This window comes from Watersipora subatra, chromosome 2, assembly GCF_963576615.1.
Source record: "Watersipora subatra chromosome 2, tzWatSuba1.1, whole genome shotgun sequence".
Lineage (NCBI taxonomy): Eukaryota > Metazoa > Bryozoa > Gymnolaemata > Cheilostomatida > Watersiporidae > Watersipora > Watersipora subatra.
In genome coordinates this window covers 14,150,097-14,170,130 of record NC_088709.1, presented here as the reverse complement: position 1 = coordinate 14,170,130, position 20,034 = coordinate 14,150,097, and the positions used below count along the sequence as shown (strand labels likewise).

Genomic DNA, 20,034 nt, shown 5'->3' with positions numbered 1-20,034 from the left:
ATGGGGGGTTACACCCTTTCAGGCACCGGTTATATACATGGTTGTTGAATAGCAGCATTGACATGTTCAATAGCTTTTCACATGAAACTTTTCTGGCTGCGAAGTGTGACTTTTGTATGATCTGCATGATCGAATGGCAATGATACCCTAATGGCCATACTGGACAAGTATTTTAGAATCAGGATTTTATCGTAACTGCTCACTAAGTTTGAAGATCAACTAGCTATGCCTCAAGTTGGTGAGCTATCTTGAACCTTGAATGGCGTGCACCCATAGATATATATACCATAGATATATATAGGTATATATATCTATGCGTGCACCAATCTTTAGCATAGCTCCCAACACTAGTAAGTCATACAGCTATATCTAACTGGGTATAGAAACCCAGTTCGAATCTATTCAAAACCAGCAACTTATAGGGCTGTACTAATCCTTGTCTTTTATATGAATGGTATACCTCAGGAAACAAGAGAGAAGATGAAATATAGTAATGTATTGTTTACTCACCACATTAGGCTATATATATATATCATATATAGTAGGCAGGTAGTTCTACAAATTGAGGCTAGCTCGCCTAAACTCTTACAATTCTTATAACTCTTTGCATAGATATAAACAAGTTCATGCATTTACTATAAGAACATTTTCACTATGTCAATGTCAAAAATAGCAACGTATGGCGAGAGAAAACTGGATGAGGTGCATAAGAGGTCTGCTTGGTCTATTTAACAATAAGGGTATTTCACTATCAGCACAGTTAGGAAGCACCAGTATTTCCTAACGGGAAAAAAGCACAAGTACGTATTCAGCAGTGATCAATTAATAGATTATAGATGATTATATTAATGCGCTAATCCATTCGATTTCATAACTGCATAAAAACATATTTTCTTAAAAAAACATTTAACATAATAATTTTAGATGTCAGCAAAAATAACAAGGAAAAATTGAACAGCCATTCATGCTGTCTCCCCCAGATGCAGTTCACCCAAATGAAATCTGACAGTTTTTTCTAGCACATACACATCAATTGCTGTAATTAATAAACTGGCAGTTGTCAGCAGGTGCTTGAACCGATATTAAACAGAAGTGCCAGCCACAGAGTTGTCATCGGAGTAGTACATAGAGATTTGCCTTTCAAACGAATCTATGATGGCTTTTCTGCAAATGTGCAAAAGTGAGTCTAAATGTCAATGATGATGATATGGAAATAATGAATTGGCCTATAGCAGACTGTTACCTGTGCAATGCATGATTTTAATATTAGACTATGGTAAGTGTTTTCATTAATACGCAATTATCGTAAAAGTTTTAAAATCTGAATTGTCTGCCTTATCAATAAATTTACATTGGTCACACGTTTACATGGTCTCTGAATGTCACACGAATGTCTCGTCATGAATCTACCAAACATTAAGTGTCATCCAAGTCCAGCAATTGAAAAGTATAACATCTTTTTCGATTGACTATTAATCAATAAAACATTTATGATGTTGTTTCCATGCAAGAGTTACCTTTAAATAATGCACTCACTAAATTATTGAGCATGAAACAACATCTATATATAACATGTTTCAATAATTGTTCAATTTACATAGACTGCAAAATATTTAATATCGGAATATACCCTGGCCAATAATAACTCAGAGAATGAGAGATCTATCAAAGATGTATAGTTCAGGTCCCATCTACATCAGCATGAAGCTTTGTTTATTATAATAGAAGGTGAAAGTTGGGAAGTTGTGGGCAGTGAAAATTCCTAACATGTGGGCAGTGAGGATGGTTAACTTGTGGGCAGTGAGGATTTCTAACTTGTGGGCAGTGAGGATTGCTAACTTGTGGCAGTGAGGATTGCTAACTTGTGGCAGTGAGGATTTCTAACTTGTGGCAGTGAGGATTTCTAACTTGTGGGCAGTGAGGATTGCTAATGTATGGACAGTGAGGATTGCTAATGTGTGGACAGTGAGGATTGCTAACTTGTGGCAGTGAGGATTGCTAACTTGTGGAAAGTGAGGATTGCTAACTTGTGGGCAGTAAGGATGGTTAACTTGTGGGCAGTGAGGATTGCTAACTTGTGGCAGTGAGGATGGTTAACTTGTGGGCAGTGAGGATTGCTAACTTGTGGCAGTGAGGATTCTTAACTTGTGGGCAGTGAGGATTGCTAACTTGCAGGCAGTGAGGATTGCTAATGTGCAGGCAATGAGGATTGCTAACTTGTGGACAGTGAGGATTGCTAACTTGTGGCAGTGAGGATGGTTAACTTGTGGGCAGTGAGGATGGTTAACTTGTGGGCAGTGAGGATTGCTAACTTGTGGGCAGTGAGGATTGCTAACTTGTGGCAGTGAGGATTGCTAACTTGTGGCAGTGAGGATGGTTAACTTGTGGGCAGTGAGGATGGTTAACTTGTGGGCAGTGAGGATTGCTAACTTGTGGCAGTGAGGATTCCTAACTTGTGGGCAGTGAGGATGGTTAACTTGTGGGCAGTGAGGATTGCTAACTTGTGGCAGTGAGGATTCCTAACTTGTGGGCAGTGAGGATTGCTAACTTGCGGGCAGTGAGGATTGCTAACTTGCGGGCAGTGAGGATTGCTAATGTGCGGGCAGTAAGGATTGCTAACTTGTGGCAGTGAGGATTTCTAACTTGTGGGCAGTGAGGATTGCTAACTTGTGGCAGTGAGGATTGCTAACATGTGGCAGTGAGAATTCCTAACTTGTGGCAGTGAGGATTGCTAACTTGTGGCAGTGAGGATTTCTAACTTGTGGCAGTGAGGATTGCTAACTTGTGGCAGTGAGGATTCCTAACTTGTGGGCAGTGAGGATTGCTAACTTGTGGCAGTGAGGATGGTTAACTTGTGGGCAGTGAGGATTGCTAACTTGTGGGCAGTGAGGATTGCTAACTTGCGGGCAGTGAGGATTGCTAATGTGCGGGCAGTGAGGAGTGCTAACTTGTGGCAGTGAGGATTGCTAACTTGTGGACAGTGAGGATTGCTAATGTGTGGACAGTGAGGATTGCTAACTTGTGGCAGTGAGGATGGTTAACTTGTAGGCAGTGAGGATTGCTAACTTGTGGCAGTGAGGATTCCTAACTTGTGGGCAGTGAGGATTGCTAACTTGCGGGCAGTGAGGATTGCTAATGTGCGGGCAGTGAGGATTGCTAACTTGTGGCAGTGAGGATTGCTAACATGTGGCAGTGAGAATACCTAACTTGTGGCAGTGAGGATTGCTAACTTGTGGCAGTGAGGATTGCCAACCTGTTGGTAGTGAGGATTGCTAACTTGCGGGTAGAGGTTTCCTAGTTTGTGGGCAGTGAGATTTCCTAAAATGCCCAAATCACAAATGTTCAACAAACTATTATAGTGATAAGGAACTCTAGTGACTACCTCATTACTAACTAGATAAGATAGAATAGACTAAGTTGTTTTAATAGTTATGAGATAATCTATGGAATAATCTATGGAATAATCTATGGAATAATCTGTGTTATCAGGCCAACTACACTGACTTCTTCACCCAATAGGATATCATAGTGGAGCCCACATGTTAATGAAAACTGATATTAATGAACTATGTATACATATTAGAGCTCTACATATACGTGTATACTTGTGTAGACTTATCAAGTCTCCTGTTAACGATAGGATGATAACAAGCCAATGCTACAGTATAAATTCAACTTTACACAAAATCACATCAAAGATTGATTAATAAACAAATCATAATTTTTAAATGCATTCTCCAGCAGAGAAATACCGACAGAACTTTGATAACAATCGATATAAATCTAGTACAATTACCTTGTATTTGAAATAACAACCAAAATAACTCAAAGAATTTATAGTTTGAAGAATCTTGTTTAACCTTGTTGGACCCACCTGAACATTTTTTGGTCAAGGACAACAGCTGCCACATGACCCCTATCGACATATCTGACTTCACAACCTGGCCAGAGTTCGCTCAGACTGATCACCCGATCTCTCGGCATGTAAGCATCCTGAGTGGCCGTAACAACAATAGTGAGGGACGGGTCAACGGGTCCCTCAAAATGGCTGAGGTGAGTGCACTGGTCCATCACTCCTCTCATGAAGTCAATCACCTGACAAGATACATGCCTAGAACTAAGGACATCAAACAGCGGTAGTATATATATATTGGGTACAGCAGTTACCAATTTATAAACAGAATAGCAAGAGTAATAATATTTACTATAATAAGAGCCGTGTTTGTCTATCCGAAAAAGGTGAAGGATACACAAACACGGCTATGCTTAAAGGTTAAGAAAAACTAATGCATCATACAAGAATCGAAATCGAATATTCGGCTTTGCAACCAGGTAAACTACTAGCTGAACTACCTTGCTAAATTTTGGAATAATTGTGCACATACTTACTATACGTGACTATCTCTCACAGACCACTGGTCTGCTTGAGTACTAACAAATAATAAAGAGAGAATTAAAGGTTGTTTGTTACAAATGCTCAGTGATCAGGTTATAAGTAAACTGAAAAATCGCAAGACTGACCGAGGCTGAAAAAAGACAATAATACTATTTTATTTGATTAAGTTAATAACACAATTAACAGATATCTTACGAATTGTAAAATAATTGTGTAGCTCAAAATTCTACCTTTTTGCTGTTTTTACAATTTTTTTCTCATTTGCGAGCAAATTTGAGGCAGAAAAAGTGACATATTAAGAGGAGCAGTGGAATTTATGGAGTATCGTTACACAGAGAAATGTAGGTGTTAAATACAAGACAATTAGCGAGGGACAACTACTAAATCCTTGTACAGCAATAGAGTTGCAGTAATCACTGATATATTATTTCATAATGCCTTTTAAATATTTGCGCCACAGCCTCCCTGCTACATCTAATTACTATATAGATTCTCACAAGTTAAGTAATGTTTAGGTACCTATAGAGATGTCATAAAAATTTCTTAGATGTAACTATGGCGACACGCATAAACAGCGCACTTGATTAGAGATTAATATAAATTAACATGAAGTAATAAGGATTAATAGGTGTTACTATGATAATATATACTATATAATATATATACTACATACTACTATATACTATAATAGTATAGGATAACAGGGATTAATACAAATTAGTATGAGTTAATAAGGAATAACCGGAATTAATACGATTAACCCGGATATATGGACTAACATGGATTAATTATTGGAAATTTCTTGTTGATCATGATCGATATCCACAACTTGTGATCATTGCTAATAAACATCACTTTTAACACTCCTATAGATTTTAGCTCAAACTACCTGTGGATTGTATATTAGTTACTTTAACTTTATACCACTGGCTGTCCTGACCCTGACAATGCTATTCTCTACTGATTCATCAAGTACACAGTCAGACTTGCCAGTGACCAACCATTTCTATCCAACTTCAGCTATTAACTTGCTTGTTAGTTTCCACAATGCGTTAGTTAATCTGCAGTCTGCTTACCACCCTCCAGCAACAGACAACACGCTCACCCACCTCTGCCTGTATCGGTTTGTTAGGCAGGTTTGGAGAGTGTATCTGCAGCTTCTTGAGACGCTCTCTGTTCTCCGCCAGAGAGTTATCATTCAGCCTACTTCTTATGCTCTGCATCATACTTGAGTAGAAAGGTTGACTTGTAGCCTGTGTACCATATATAGACACATTTAGCTATGACCTGTAGCCTGTGTACCATATATAGACACATTGAGCTATACACAACAAATTTCTGACCACTAGATTACATCTCTGCACTGCTGAGAGAAGGAAGTTAGTGTTCCTTAATACCTTTTGCATGCAGTTTTATGAAAATGGTGCAAATCGGTAATAATCATACTGACTTGAACGTCGCCCACCTAAAAAGGTTTGCAAGGAAAGAAGAATCAGGGCAGACCCAGACTGAGATACAAAAATGCAGCTAAGCATAACATGAAGTTGGATGGAACTAGACACAAACAGATAATAAGAGAAGGGGAAAAACAGAGCTGCATGGAATTCAGCGATAAAGCCTAAACCATAAGACAGTCATTGTCGAAACGTCGACAATCGTATGGATTATGGTCTCTGCTGCCACACAGCAGTGGTCAGCTCCTAATCAATTTATAAATCATGAATCTAAAACAAGGTAAAGGTGAAGACATAAAGATCAACCAGAAAAGGATCTTCTTACCGTTCCCTGGCTGTCTATCTTCACTCTGGAGGTCTCATCCAAAGATTCTGAGCAAACTGGATCTAGCTCTTTCATCAATTCAACGTGCTGCCTGTATCGGTGCTACCAAGTAATGACCAAACTATGAGGCGCTTTTTAAAAATATAGAACTATGCTTTCAGTTATTCTTCAAGATTAATAGAGTTATCCAATGAGTTAGCTATTCCATTTTTATTATATTATTATATCCTTTATATTATTATTCAGTGTTCAGCTATTAGCATTCAGTGAAATGGTGCTCTGAAGCAATAAAAACACAGATGATTATAATAATAACTAATATCAATTTAAAATTCAATTTAAATTATTAATTTATTAAGTTATCATAAATATACGGATTAGACTAAGTACCATATATAGTACCCGCACCTGCTCAGGAGAGTTGATAAGAGGGCGGAGTTGAGACTCGTATAGTTCAGGATCCTCAAAGTACTGCTGTTGCAGTTTCTCCCAGGACACGGCTCCAGTCAGCACACCCTACAACAGTATGAAGGCTATAGAGATGAAAAATAAATAATTGCGCAGTGAATAATGACAAATCATGAACTTCATTCAAATTTACATTTAGTGATTTATTTGCACTCAACTAAACAGCATAGCCAACAGCTCAATATTAAATATAATAAATACAAAGGTAGGCCCTACAACATAAACAACATCTGTAAAAAATTGGCAAAGACGAAAGAACCACTACGAAAGCAACCAACCAAGGTAAGTTTATCTCATGTGCTAAACTGGTTTTGCTGAAAGAAAGACAAGCCAGCACTAAGCGGTGTAGGCTACAGTGCAGAGGCAGCATTCATGCGAACTCCATAAATAACAGCCTGTTTGTAACAACCTGTGTGAACCATAGCCTATTTATAACCAACTGTGTGTGAAATATTTAAACTTAAGTTTTTAAATAACATGGTGTTATAGTAAGCTGAATCTTTAATCAACAAGCTAGGCAGTTTGTACGATGATCTATGCAGATTAGGTGATGTGAAGCGCAAGTATAGAGCCGCTGTCCGCAGACTAGCTCAGCAGCGAGTGGGCATATAGCTAAGCTAAGGGGGAGTATTTGTAGCAAAAAATGGCTGCCTATAGTCACATGACACTGGTGTACTCGCGGCAGTATAATATATTTAAACAATGAATTCTTTTAATTGGCTACAGGATCGGCAATATTGTAGCTACCATCGGATACAGGAAACAGTTGAATATTTATATATTCAGCTTATCTGATCGCAAAGAAACGATTAAGGTTCCAAGTTTGATTAACATTTTAATTTATACTAAAACTACCTAACCTGTTTTAATATGAAACATAGATAAAGTGAAAAAGGGTCAAGGACACTTTCTCTTCTAATTAAAATGGGTGAAAAGTACTTAGGCAGAGATAAATTATCTGATGTGCAAGATGTAGCATCCACAGAATATGATGATGGATGTTTGCTTAGCCTGTATTCGTGCCTCACGGAGTAACAAAATTAACTCCTGTGTTCATATGTGTTTCTCAGGCTAGCAAATCACCTCTTATATCTTTACTAGTTCGAGTTCAATACAAACAAGATTTTATCAAATTTTTTAACCCTAGCTTCAGATAGACAGACCGACAGGTTCATAAAACCATCATTTATATCTTTATTTGTGACGCACAGGCTAGTAAAATACACATTTATTCGTACAGACAATAAAATTTTTTCACTGAACCAAATCCAACATTTTTTGCAAAATGGATCACATTGAACTGATGAACCTTTAAATGAAAAATTCTTAAGAAAAATGAAAATGAGCTTAAAAAAGAAAAAAAAACAGTTAAAAAAATTCAGAGAGTCACTAATGTAGGCCATTATGGAATACTACCTGAGTCCAAACCATAGATGCTGTACTCCAAGACAGACATGGTACAAATGAGAGAGGATGAGGCCAGCTACTGGCTGCCAGAGAGGCCATCTTAAAATACAGAGATATATTCAAGCTGATGTTAAACACCTCAAAATCAGCCAACACAATATAACCACAGTGCAGCCTCCTCTGGCTATAATGCTCCAGATGATGCTAGAGAGGTTGATTGAAAACCAGAGATCAAACTCTGAAAAAATATGTTTATCGTTAGTAATTGCTGAGATTTCTGAATAGTTAATTTTTTTCAACCCTCTCCTGTTCCCATCATACTGTTAAGGCTGCAATGCGCTTCCTTACACTCCTAGACTGTGGTGTTACCTGTGTGAAACACAGACTGGCTGTAGACCAGGACAAGCAAGAAACGTGTGAGATTGGGTGTGGCCAGCTACACGCCGCTGCAGATGCCATCTATAACAATAACCCATAATGCTATTCTTACTAACCGCACCACGTCCTAATGTCAACCGATTAGACCAGTTGATCAAATCTTCATAGTCATTTACACTTGAGCAAACATGTAGCAAAGCTTATACCTTAACCCATGTCTGTAGTTATTGATAGACCACTATTTGTGTATTAACAAGCACTAGAGTAGATGCCCTTACAACGTATGTAATCCGTTTCAAGAACATTTATATTATGGGGATTTTACATTATACAAAACGTACAATATACGTAAGATCTTCCCACCCCTTTAGACCTATAGAATGAAAAAGAAACGAAACTTACTGAGCTTTTAAATTTCACGTACAGTAACTGTGATTTTATTGGTTTGTATCAATGACTTTCTTCCCTTTTTTATCACTTACATTGACATTAAGGGGAGAACACACCTTTAATGACAACTCAAATCGATTTTATCCCTTTTTCTGAACAGAAAAGTCTGTGCAGCAAAGAAAAAATATTGGATGTCTAAAAAAATTTTTTAATTTATAATAACTACTTTTATGCCGCTTTCTTTCTCAAGGGTGGCAAAAAGAAATTATAATTTACAGGCGACCTATGGGTCTTTAAATTCGTTCTTTAAATCGAATTTGAGAACTCATACCGACTTGATGCTTTACTTTATGTAGAATTTCCTACATAATGCGATGCAAAAACTTTACATACAGTAAATTCGTTACATTCAGTGAAATTTACATAAAAGGAGGGTTACATTATAAAGGCGTCTACTGTACTTGTAAGATAACGAATGAAGTGAGGAGTTATCTTTTCACCAGTAAAAATGAAACTTGGAATAATCACTCAACTTACATGTCCTCCCATAGACACGCCTGTGATCCCAAGAGGACCTAGACCCATACGGTTACACCAGTGAAATAAGACAATGGACTCCATAACCAAAGCTCCGCCCATTACAAACAGATCCGTTACGTTCTGCAGACTGGACCGCCTTGAACATAGACAATGATTAGCCACACCCACTCCTGTACTTACAGTTGCGTTCTATGGTTGAGACACAATTGATTAGGCTCCCTGAGATCAGGTAACTTAGCCATAGACCATAGACTCAGGTAGAGACCTACATTAGGGTGGCATTGCTAGTTACACTAAAGACCAGAGCATGCTAATGAAGATGATGATATTGAACAACAGCCAATTTGCATGTGCTTAGCAGAGCTTATTGCTGATTAGGTATCAATGATGATTGTTGGACAAGAATTCTGCTTAAAGGAAACATATTGAATTAAAATTAAAATAAAAACTGGATCACTCAATTATTACATAAAACGACTCAAAATGAAGTTTTTTTAAATTAGGGTGTAAAAAATGCACTAAAAAAGATCCAAATTTTATTGCGAGTCACATGGCTAAAATGGCTGTATGGAGTAGTAGGGGGGGGACATACCCCTCCTAGTATGGAAATATCCTGAAATAAAGACTTAGCGTTTTCATCTTTCAGTGTGCTCCGTGGAGAAGTTAAGCTTAATATTAAGAACACTAGTTAGAAATTATTTTAAAATTTAATAGGTCAACTAATGACCAATGGAGTGCAAGCCGTCATTTGCATTAGTACCCAATCATAGAGTCCTATGCAATGGTACTTCAAATAACTGGAAAAACCAGACGATGGTGAACACTGAAAAGCCTGTCAACATATGTGTATGAGCTAATACCTGTATCAAAAATGAAATGTTTAATGTTCCCATTGTTTGAAAATGTGAACCTTCAGCAAACAGAACATTTTATTACCAACAGATAGATTTCAAGGCCTAGAAACACGCAGCAGCTTTGCTTTCGTGAAATTTTGAAAAACCTTCATGTTTTGTAAAATGTGATGGCCTCAAGAGTTCAGATAATAAATACTCAACATATTAAATAGTTGCATTAAACTTGCTTCTGATTGGACTGTCATGTCGCAAGTCACACAGATTAGTATTGAGTTTATTTTTCTTTAACCTTTCTATATTATTTTGAATTTATATATTTGATGAAAACTGGAAACAAGTTTTCATCAAATATAAATGTAAATTATATTTATATATTATTTATATGCCTTGCATATTGTTGTAGGCATTTCCAATTGGTCAATCTGAAACAGTGACAAGATGAAATGTGAACTAAAAAACATCAACAAAATTTTTGCAGTTACCTAGACAAAAATTACAGATCCAAAAATTTTGCTAGTCACACAGGAACAGACTACAAATATTACAGCGATAGCCCCTATAGACCTACATTAGTTTTACAGTGTAGTTTCTGATAAACACCATAGATTGTCTGGTTTTATAACATCACAATCTTCATGACTATGATAGAATATCCTGCACCATGTAGTGTTAAACCTTGTAGTGTAGTGCCGTGTAGACAGTAACATGTAGTGTTAGACCACGTAGTGTGGTGCCATATAGATTGTACCATGTAGTGTTAGAGCACGTAGTGTACTGCCATGTAGACTGTACCATGTAGTGTTAGACCACGTAGTCTGGTGCCGTGTAGACAGTACCATGTAGTGTTAGACCATGTAGTGTAGTGCTATATAGACTGTACCATGTAGTGTTAGACCACATAGTGTAGTGCCGTGTAGACAGTACCATGTAGTGTTAGACCACGTAGTGTAGTGCCATGTAGACAGTAACATGTGGTGTTAGACCATGTAGTGTAGTACCATGTAGACAGTACCATGTAGTGTTAGACCACGTAGTGTAGTACCATGTAGACTGTACCATGTAGTGTTAGACCACGTAGTGTAGTGCCATGTGGACAGTACCATGTAGTGTTAGACCACGTAGTGTAGTACCATGTAGACAGTACCATGTAGTGTTAGACCACGTAGTGTAGTACCATGTAGACTGTACCATGTAGTGTTAGACCACGTAGTGTAGTGCCATGTGGACAGTACCATGTAGTGTTAGACCACGTAGTGTAGTGCCATGTGGACAGTACCATGTAGTGTTAGACCATGTAGTGTAGTACCATGTAGACAGTACCATGTAGTGTTAGACCACGTAGTGTAGTACCATGTAGACTGTACCATGTAGTGTTAGACCACGTAGTGTAGTGCCATGTGGACAGTACCATGTAGTGTTAGACCACGTAGTGTAGTGCCATGTGGACAGTACCATGTAGTGTTAGACCACGTAGTGTAGTGCCATGTGGACAGTACCATGTAGTGTTAGACCACGTAGTGTAGTGCCATGTGGACAGTACCATGTAGTGTTAGACCACGTAGTGTAGTGCCATGTGGACAGTACCATGTAGTGTTAGACCACGTAGTGTAGTGCCATGTGGACAGTACCATGTAGTGTTAGACCACGTAGTGTAGTGCCATGTGGACAGTACCATGTAGTGTTAGACCACGTAGTGTAGTGCCATGTGGACAGTACCATGTAGTGTTAGACCACGTAGTGTAGTGCCATGTGGACAGTACCATGTAGTATTAGACCACGTAGTGTAGTGCCATGTGGACAGTACCATGTAGTGTTAGACCACGTAGTGTAGTGCCATGTGGACAGTACCATGTAGTGTTAGACCACGTAGTGTAGTGCCATGTGGACAGTACCATGTAGTGTTAGACCACGTAGTGTAGTGCCATGTGGACAGTACCATGTAGTGTTATTTAATATTGATCTAGTTTGAAGAAATGTGCGAGCAAAATTGAGCTGTATTTTTAGTTTGTTTATTTTGGAGTTGCAAAAACCCTGGCAAGTTTTGTTGCCCTCTTGTCTATGATGGAAATAAAAAAACTTCATTTCCTGTTCTTGCATAAATCTGTAAGCTTATCTATCTATTCTACTGCTAAATCAAAGTAATCCTAGATGTAGAACTCTGGTCTAAGAAGTTACTCCAGAACAAAAACAATAAAAAGGATGATGATGACCGAGTCACCCACAAATTGTAAAATAATTTAATATGTATTCAAAATTATCTTACATTTGTTCCTTTGGTTTCCTACAACCATAAAAAGGATTTTCAAGGATAATAGAGCCGATCTCAGCCTCCTGTACGAGTGGGCGAGACATACGTGTCCTCCTCAAAGCAAAGCCCTAAAATATTTATAAACAGTAATAGAGATGTACATTTGGGCCATGACAAGGGAAGTAATATAACATCGAACATATGGGCTGAAGATGTTTTGAGCGCCACGAATAATGCATTAGAACTTCGCTGATACAGAAATATTCCATGAAACTTACATACACTCTAATATACCATACATTAAGAGAAGCTTATAGCTCTAGTAGTACAGTAGAAGGGCATCAAATGTCTTCATAGAATTATCAGTTACTAGCAGTTACTGATAATTAGTTAGTCCAGTGTGCTGTTAGTCCAGTGTGCTGGGAGAAATAGTCAGATGTGCTGATAAAGCACAAGGAATAAGTCTGTGCACAGTTAATCTGAAATGCTGGAAGGCAGATGATTAGCCCAAGTGTTAGAATGTTGGCTGCTGAGCTGTATGTTACGAGTTCAAATCCCATAGGAAGCAATCATTTATCTCAACCTTCATCCGTGACTTTACACAGACGGACGTCGCTCTTAGTATAGTAAAGATTAAATTCATGGTCATAGAGTTATCTGTTATAACCAGAGTTATATCCATAAAGTTATCTGTTATATCTAAATAAGTAATAGATACATTTATAAGGCTAAATATTATTGTGTAAGTTTAATTGGTAATCATGTTCAAAACTAATTAAAAGAGTTTGTAGAGTGTTCAATGTGTGCACCAATAGTTGTCTGCTTGGCTAGTGGTCCCATAGAGGTAAATAAGTGGGCATATGATCAATTATTTCTGTGCTGTTTCTACAGATATACAGCTGCCTCAGCTAACTAGTTCATAGAGCTATTGAAAAGTTCAACGTAAAAAATAATGATGCTATCGGAGCAACACGAGGCTGTGAAGCCATGGGTACGATGACAAGCAAACTGTATATGAGATACAACTTACATGGTCTCCTGTACCAGCCAGATTCACACAGACAGGCTTCAATTTTCTGGTCCATTTCAAAGGAAGTAGCATTTGGAACCTAACATAAAAGCAAGAAACCATTCATAGACAAAATAGAGCGGATAATTGCAACATAGCAAGGCTACGACACAAGGTACTGCTCTGCTATCTGTAAGTGAAAAAGTCTATAGAAAAAGCCACAAAATCTCATCTAAAAAGTGTTAATCATTAGTCGCAGGTTCACTGTTGGTAATCGTGTCAGCAATGAATCTGCGCTGAGTTGAAGAGGTTGGCTGCAATCAAATGACCAATAGCATATTGCGCTGGTTTTTGAAAGATCAAATCTTTCTCATTCAATAGTACTATCAAACAACATTTATAATCCGCATAAACTCTATTGGCTCATTTATTGAAAATCTTGTAGCCGAAGTGAAATCGCTGTAAAAATCTGCCTCGATGGTTTTACGCCAGGGGTTCCCAACCAGGGAGAATTCCCCAAAGGGGGAAATTTTGAATATACAAGGGGGAACAGAGGGGTGTCTGATTTGTTAAAATTTTAATTTATGTCCTGCAGTGCCATGTGAGTTTGGGTCTCATCATTTAACATGTTGGTTTCATCTATAACACTAGTTGCTAATAATGAGCTACAATGAGCTACTAGTCGGAACCCAGATATATATGAACACATCCTTCCAGATTTTAATTGGATAGTAAATTAACCTAGTCATAAACCAATTCACCGTCATGCCGAAGGTCATGTACTGTTGTGTGTCATATGCCTGCTGTATAACAATTAATAATATGTTTTTATATGTTTAGATATGTACAATGAAATGGGATTATACTTTGTATCAGTTGTTTTTAGTCATGTGAGTTAAAAGTGGGTGGGGAATCAAATATATGAAAAGGTATAAGTGGGGAACTGAATGAAAAAGGTTGGGAACCCCTGTTTTAGGCATAAGACTCTCAGGTGCACCTGTCCCTACCTGGCAGTTCTAGTCACTTCTGGCATGATGCCAGGTAAGATCTCGTCAAATGGTGAATGGAAATGTCCTTCAATAATCCTGCAGTCTCCTGACTCATAACTCTAAAAAACTCAGAGGCTTATTTTTCATGTATGGAACACAGGTTTTAAAGGATAATTACCTAATGTTATGTTTTTTCCCAAAAATACAATTAGCCACACAGGTTCTCCTTTTAAAATGACTGCAGCTGACAGACTGCCTTGCTGCTACTGACTCAACTTGTTACCATTGTCGTAGCGTTCGCTCAGAGACGAGCTAGTGAGTAAGCATGTGAGAGGGAAACTTTCTTTAGCCCAAGCAGACAAAACTAGTAGGCCGCTTGCTATATGCAATAAAACAACAATGCTGAGCAACGCTACATTTCAGTTTGTAAGGCATTTTCGTCAACAATACGCAACATTTTCACGATCGACACAACACAGATTCTTGTAGCCAAAAACAACTGGAAAAATAATAATGCTACATTATTACAACAGAAAACAAGTTACGGCACATCTACCCGCAACACTTAACGTTTAAAATCAGAATAGCTTTATGTCCTTCAAACGACTCATTTGAAATTTACTAATGGCCCACACCCTGCAATGTTTACCTAATTAGTGGCCTGGCAGGAATCTGTGAGCTGGCATAGCCTGAGCACATCTTGTAAGAACTACATGTAATAACAACGTGTTTATAGCAGTACAATGAACACGGTGAGCATTTTGAGGTATTTAAACATGATTTACATCTACAGTGTATGTGGGTGGGAAGCTTGCTGTCTACATCACAATAAATATCCATTCATTAAATTTGACTTAACAAAATGATATTTAGATTGTGCTGTAAACAGCTTGCTTCGCACCCACATAGATGTTTGAAATGTTGAGAACTGAGCCTCAACAAGAAAGTTGGTAACTTGGATGTTTTTAAATCCTTTACGCGTACGCTTGAAAGGTACAGATAAAAACGTAAAATATATCCATCCTGGAAATGAGAGGGCGACAAAGATTCCTCTAGTCCTAAATGCATATGTAAACTTGGAGTTATCTTTTATACACTACTTTAAACAATATCGCGATCGACATGGTAGTTAATCTATCAATGATCTACCAATGAAACCAATGAAACCCTTTCGCATACACCAAAGGCATTTATTATAAGGGAAGTGTTTGGTTATCATAGCCTAAAAACATTTAAATATTTATATAGATCTCAGGCCATGACATTTGCTGACTCATTAACACTTATCTACGGTCAACGGACCCCAACTGACTCGGTTATCATCTACCATAGTCTACCCCAATCATGACACAAACTACTGTACTTCTAAAAGAGTGAGGGGTACGTTACATTATTGGAATCCGAACGCTTCACATGTACAAAATCGCGTATACTCTACGTGTGGGAAATTCACAAGCATCCTTAGTGCAGTCAAATACTTAGCAGTCATTGGCACGCACTTGAATCTTTAAAATCACACACTGGCATAAGATAAGACGACTTCCATTTACAGTAAGTAGTGCATAGTCAAGGGTTCAACCTGAACTCGTCAAAAAGAAAAGGCATCAACTAGAAAGAAGGTAGCAGCTTACCTTATCAATATTCACAGGGTGATTTTTAGCTACCAACTCCATACACTTCTCTCTACATGACAGAACATGCCGGAACTCTAGCAACCTGCAGCAGATGATTCATGGTACCCTAATTTGAAAACTTTTCATATTGTTGTTTAGCACAACAGAATGCATGACCTACTAAGAACCAAAAGAGGAGATAATGTAAATGAATGTGTATAATGCATGCTGTGTCTTATATTGAAATGCAAGTTAGCATTACAAACAAGGAAAGTACTCGAGATTTTGAGAAAATATTACCTTTTCATGTTTTCTGGAGAGCCCCATCCTTTGCTGAAAAATCTAGTTTTTAAGAGATGCCTATAGATGACATCGAACCGACTCACGGCTCCACCGGCCATGATAGGGTTTAAATACCAACCACTTTCATGAGAAGGTCAAATGGTATGCCATCAAATTTGAACCTAGAGCAAGATATTACTTCTATTATAAAACATAGAACAGAAACAGTGCAATTTTATAATAGAAGTAGTAAAGTTTGAATTGCTAAAATGATAGAATGATCGATTCCTACACATAAGAATCAGTTAAGTCATTCTGCTGAGCTCCAACTAAATAGACAAGTGCAGATAATTAATTATAGGCTTTCAGGCAGAGAATATTCTAGTTGAGTAATACTGCAAACACAAAGGCTTGCCATCTAAGATGTAATGCCTGATTCTGACCAATATTCTTTGATAAAACGTGTGACCTCGCAGGACAGTAATCTTGTGGAGTGCGCACATGACTTAGTTGCATCATCCTGTGTTTCATAGCTAGTTGGTGCACATAAATCGCGCACATGCATAAGTGTGCATAGTAGAGTGCAGCACTTTGCTCGAAATCGGTCTTAAACATAAGCTTCTATCTATATATATATTTCTCAAAGTTGGTCATTTGTGTATATGTCCAGCCATAGCTATTGAAATCTTGGAATAATGAATCCGTATCGCAGAAGATTTGATCTCGGGCCTTCCCTTTCACCAGTCTGACACCTTACTAACTAGGCCACAGAGCTGGATCGATTAGCATGGTGATATGTGTCAGTATATAGAAGCAAATAGGCTAGCGATTTCAGTCATGACATCGCTCTGTAGAAGCCGTAGTTCTAATTAGTAAGCTTACTAAAATTATCCATTGGCAATATGCCAAGCTAATAGCAAGTGGCAGGCAACTCTCATTACCTTTCATTGTTTATAAGCTGATTTTTAATAGTCGGGCAACGCCGGATAGCACAGCTAGTTTAAATATAAAAACATCGTTACGTACATGTATTATGGTCATTTCAGTGTAAATCGCTTTTATTTTTTACAGCCTAGGATATAATTTCAAACAGTTGCGACTTTGTTTATTTTCATAACTTTTCACATAATTAGGAGAAGATATTAACCTTTAGAACATATCAACTAATTGAATTTCTTAAAGGGTTTGTAATATGATACAATCTGGTATCTTGTCAAATCATGGTCAAACCAGCACCAACAACAATCCCAAATGTAAAGTTAGTGTCTAATCATGCAGTTAAAAGGTTTTAGATAAACATTAATCCTGTGTTCCTATACACATTATGGCAAAGGGCACATTTGGGTAGAGCCATACATAAGACATTGTAGGCAATAGCAGACTAGCCTTGTCATATCTTTTGTGTTAAAACTTTTGCTTTTATATGACTTTACTATCTGTTATGATGCAACAGTTGTTTTTATATATATACGACTATTTATAGTCAAATTAGCCAAAAATGTTTCATCTGAACTCAACTTGTAGAGAAATATAACATTATATTGAGATCTCCTAGGCGGCTGGTCAATGCTATACCTATAATAAATGTGAGGAGAAAATGTATCACAGGCGAAAGTAAGTGTTCCAACATTGAAGGATTGGTGCCAATAGTATAAATGCAACTAAGATCTAGACTTTTTTTAATTCATAAACACCGCTAAGTGATTTTTTAATGATTTGATTAGTATTTTAGTAAATTTTGGGGTTCAGTTTTATACTAATCTATTTACCTTCAATTTAAGGAAAAAGTTGGATTAAATTAATTTCGTCATTGCCACTGATGGCAGCTGGTTATACCAAGCTGAAGTGCGACTTATGACAATGTTATTCAGGTTAATTTGACATATAATATTGTGGTATTGTTTGTTCTCTGGCAGCACGTATGCTTAAGAATCTATTATTTGAAAAAATAAAGGCTAGGTTTCCTCACCCAGCATCTCTACATCTCGACTCATTTTCGTCTCCCATTTTAATGAAACATCGCCGCTATTTGTAGTACTTCACCGACTTGGCTATGCCAAGTATGCGTGGACTAATCATTGTACAGTTGCAATATAATTTGTTATAATTGTGGTAACCTCAAAGCCGTGTAAAATGCTAAAGAATAGTAGGCAATACATTATATACCAGATTCATTCAGTTAAAATTTATATACAAATGGTGTTCCGCCTCGCAGTCCAACGAGCTAAAAAAGGGAACGGATGACTCTGCCGGGAAGAAATAGTCAAACGAAACTATGCACTGCGTCTTTTTACAACATTGACATTCCGTAGCCTAAGCGGTAACAAAAGTATTGCGGTAGACTTATAAAACAAAATATTTATGGCAAACGAACTAAGGTCGTGGCGCCTGACTTTGTCATCCTATAATTGGCTCTGAAAATCGTTAGCCTCCGGGAATGTTGCGTCTATTTTGCATAAACAACGCATTTCCAAAAGACGTAGGGTGCTTAGACTACTGAAAAAGAAGTCGCCTAGGTCAAGAGTAAACAACTCACTCTTCAATAACTGGGATCTTTTTGCAGTGATTATTTAATAATATTGTTTTATAAATTATAAGTACAGTTTGATTACCTTATGCAATAAAGTGGCTATGACGTTGTGTATTCTAAGGCAAAATGATAACAGAAACCAAAAGTAACTATTATCGTTGTCATATATATTCTCAATACAAACAAGCGGAAGAGATCAAGCAGTATCAATTATTATCACAAACAGCCTAACATCTTGCTTGCAATAAGCAAAGCTTTTATTGCAAGCAAGATTGGAAAAATAATGAAAAATTTTTACAATCAATCCATTCAAAGCAATAAGCAACAGCAAGCAAGAAATAGACAGCATATAACTCTTTCCATTCACTTTACAAGTTCAACAACGAACAACGAACAACAACACTGCAAATGAGATACAATCAAAAAATTGTAGAGTTTAATTGCAATTGTAGTGGAACACTAATTATGATGAGGCAAATAACTGATAATAATATTATGCAAATTGATCTATAATATTACAATATATCATTCTATTATAATATTAAAAATAGAAATTCTATTTTACTGCCCAGGACTTATTGTAGTCCTGATTAGTATTGATTACAAAAATATTTTAGAATGGAGAAAAAATTGCAGACAATTTTTGCCAATTAAAAAGCTTAAGCAAGAGAGCATATATAGCACCAAAAACTATAACATATTTATCAGGCCTAGCTTTCAAAAAACTTTTTAAGAAAGCTAGCTTACATGCAGAAGGAGATTACTGCAAGAACAGAGTAACCAACTACTGTAATTGTTTTTTGGCCCACGGACAGCAAGCTAGAAAAACTAAATCTCATCACATCAGAAATTCATATTACTACATATCATAAAATTGTTTATTTGCAAGTTTTTGAAAAGAATACAGGTACAAAATTTTTGTATTTTAACAAAAATTATTAAACGATTCATCGTTTTCATTGATTCAATGTAAAATAAATTGAGTTATAACTTATTATAAGTTATTACTTTGTTGTGACCAGAATAAAAAGAGATCATCACTTGAAACATTTATAGATTTAGATTATAATACATATTTGCAAAGTCGCTACAAATAAGAACATCAGCATTACCTAGCTTTATACTGATACACATCTGTTCTACAACAAAGA

At 37.1% G+C, this 20,034-nt stretch overlaps 1 protein-coding gene across 3 annotated transcripts; it reads right to left on the bottom strand.

Moving 5' to 3' along the window:
• Window positions 1-523: 523 nt before the first annotated feature.
• On the bottom strand, window positions 524-18,551 carry LOC137386862 (protein ABHD18-like). Of its 3 annotated transcripts, none has more exons than XM_068073043.1 (13): window positions 18,520-18,551; window positions 16,372-16,535; window positions 16,090-16,174; window positions 14,477-14,577; window positions 13,491-13,569; window positions 12,476-12,588; window positions 9,356-9,494; window positions 8,420-8,509; window positions 6,584-6,691; window positions 6,176-6,277; window positions 5,506-5,649; window positions 3,875-4,095; window positions 524-1,164 (listed from the first exon to the last, which is right to left on the bottom strand). In XM_068073043.1, exons 2-13 carry the CDS (start codon window positions 16,470-16,472, stop codon window positions 1,083-1,085), a joined length of 1,365 nt encoding a protein of 454 aa, XP_067929144.1. In that variant the 5' UTR covers window positions 16,473-16,535; window positions 18,520-18,551; the 3' UTR covers window positions 524-1,082. The 3 variants fall into 3 exon arrangements, with proteins under 3 accessions (XP_067929144.1, XP_067929143.1, XP_067929145.1); XM_068073042.1 differs by lacking the exon at window positions 8,420-8,509 and adding an exon at window positions 8,060-8,149; XM_068073044.1 differs by lacking the exon at window positions 8,420-8,509.
• Between the last annotated feature and the right edge of the window lie 1,483 nt (window positions 18,552-20,034).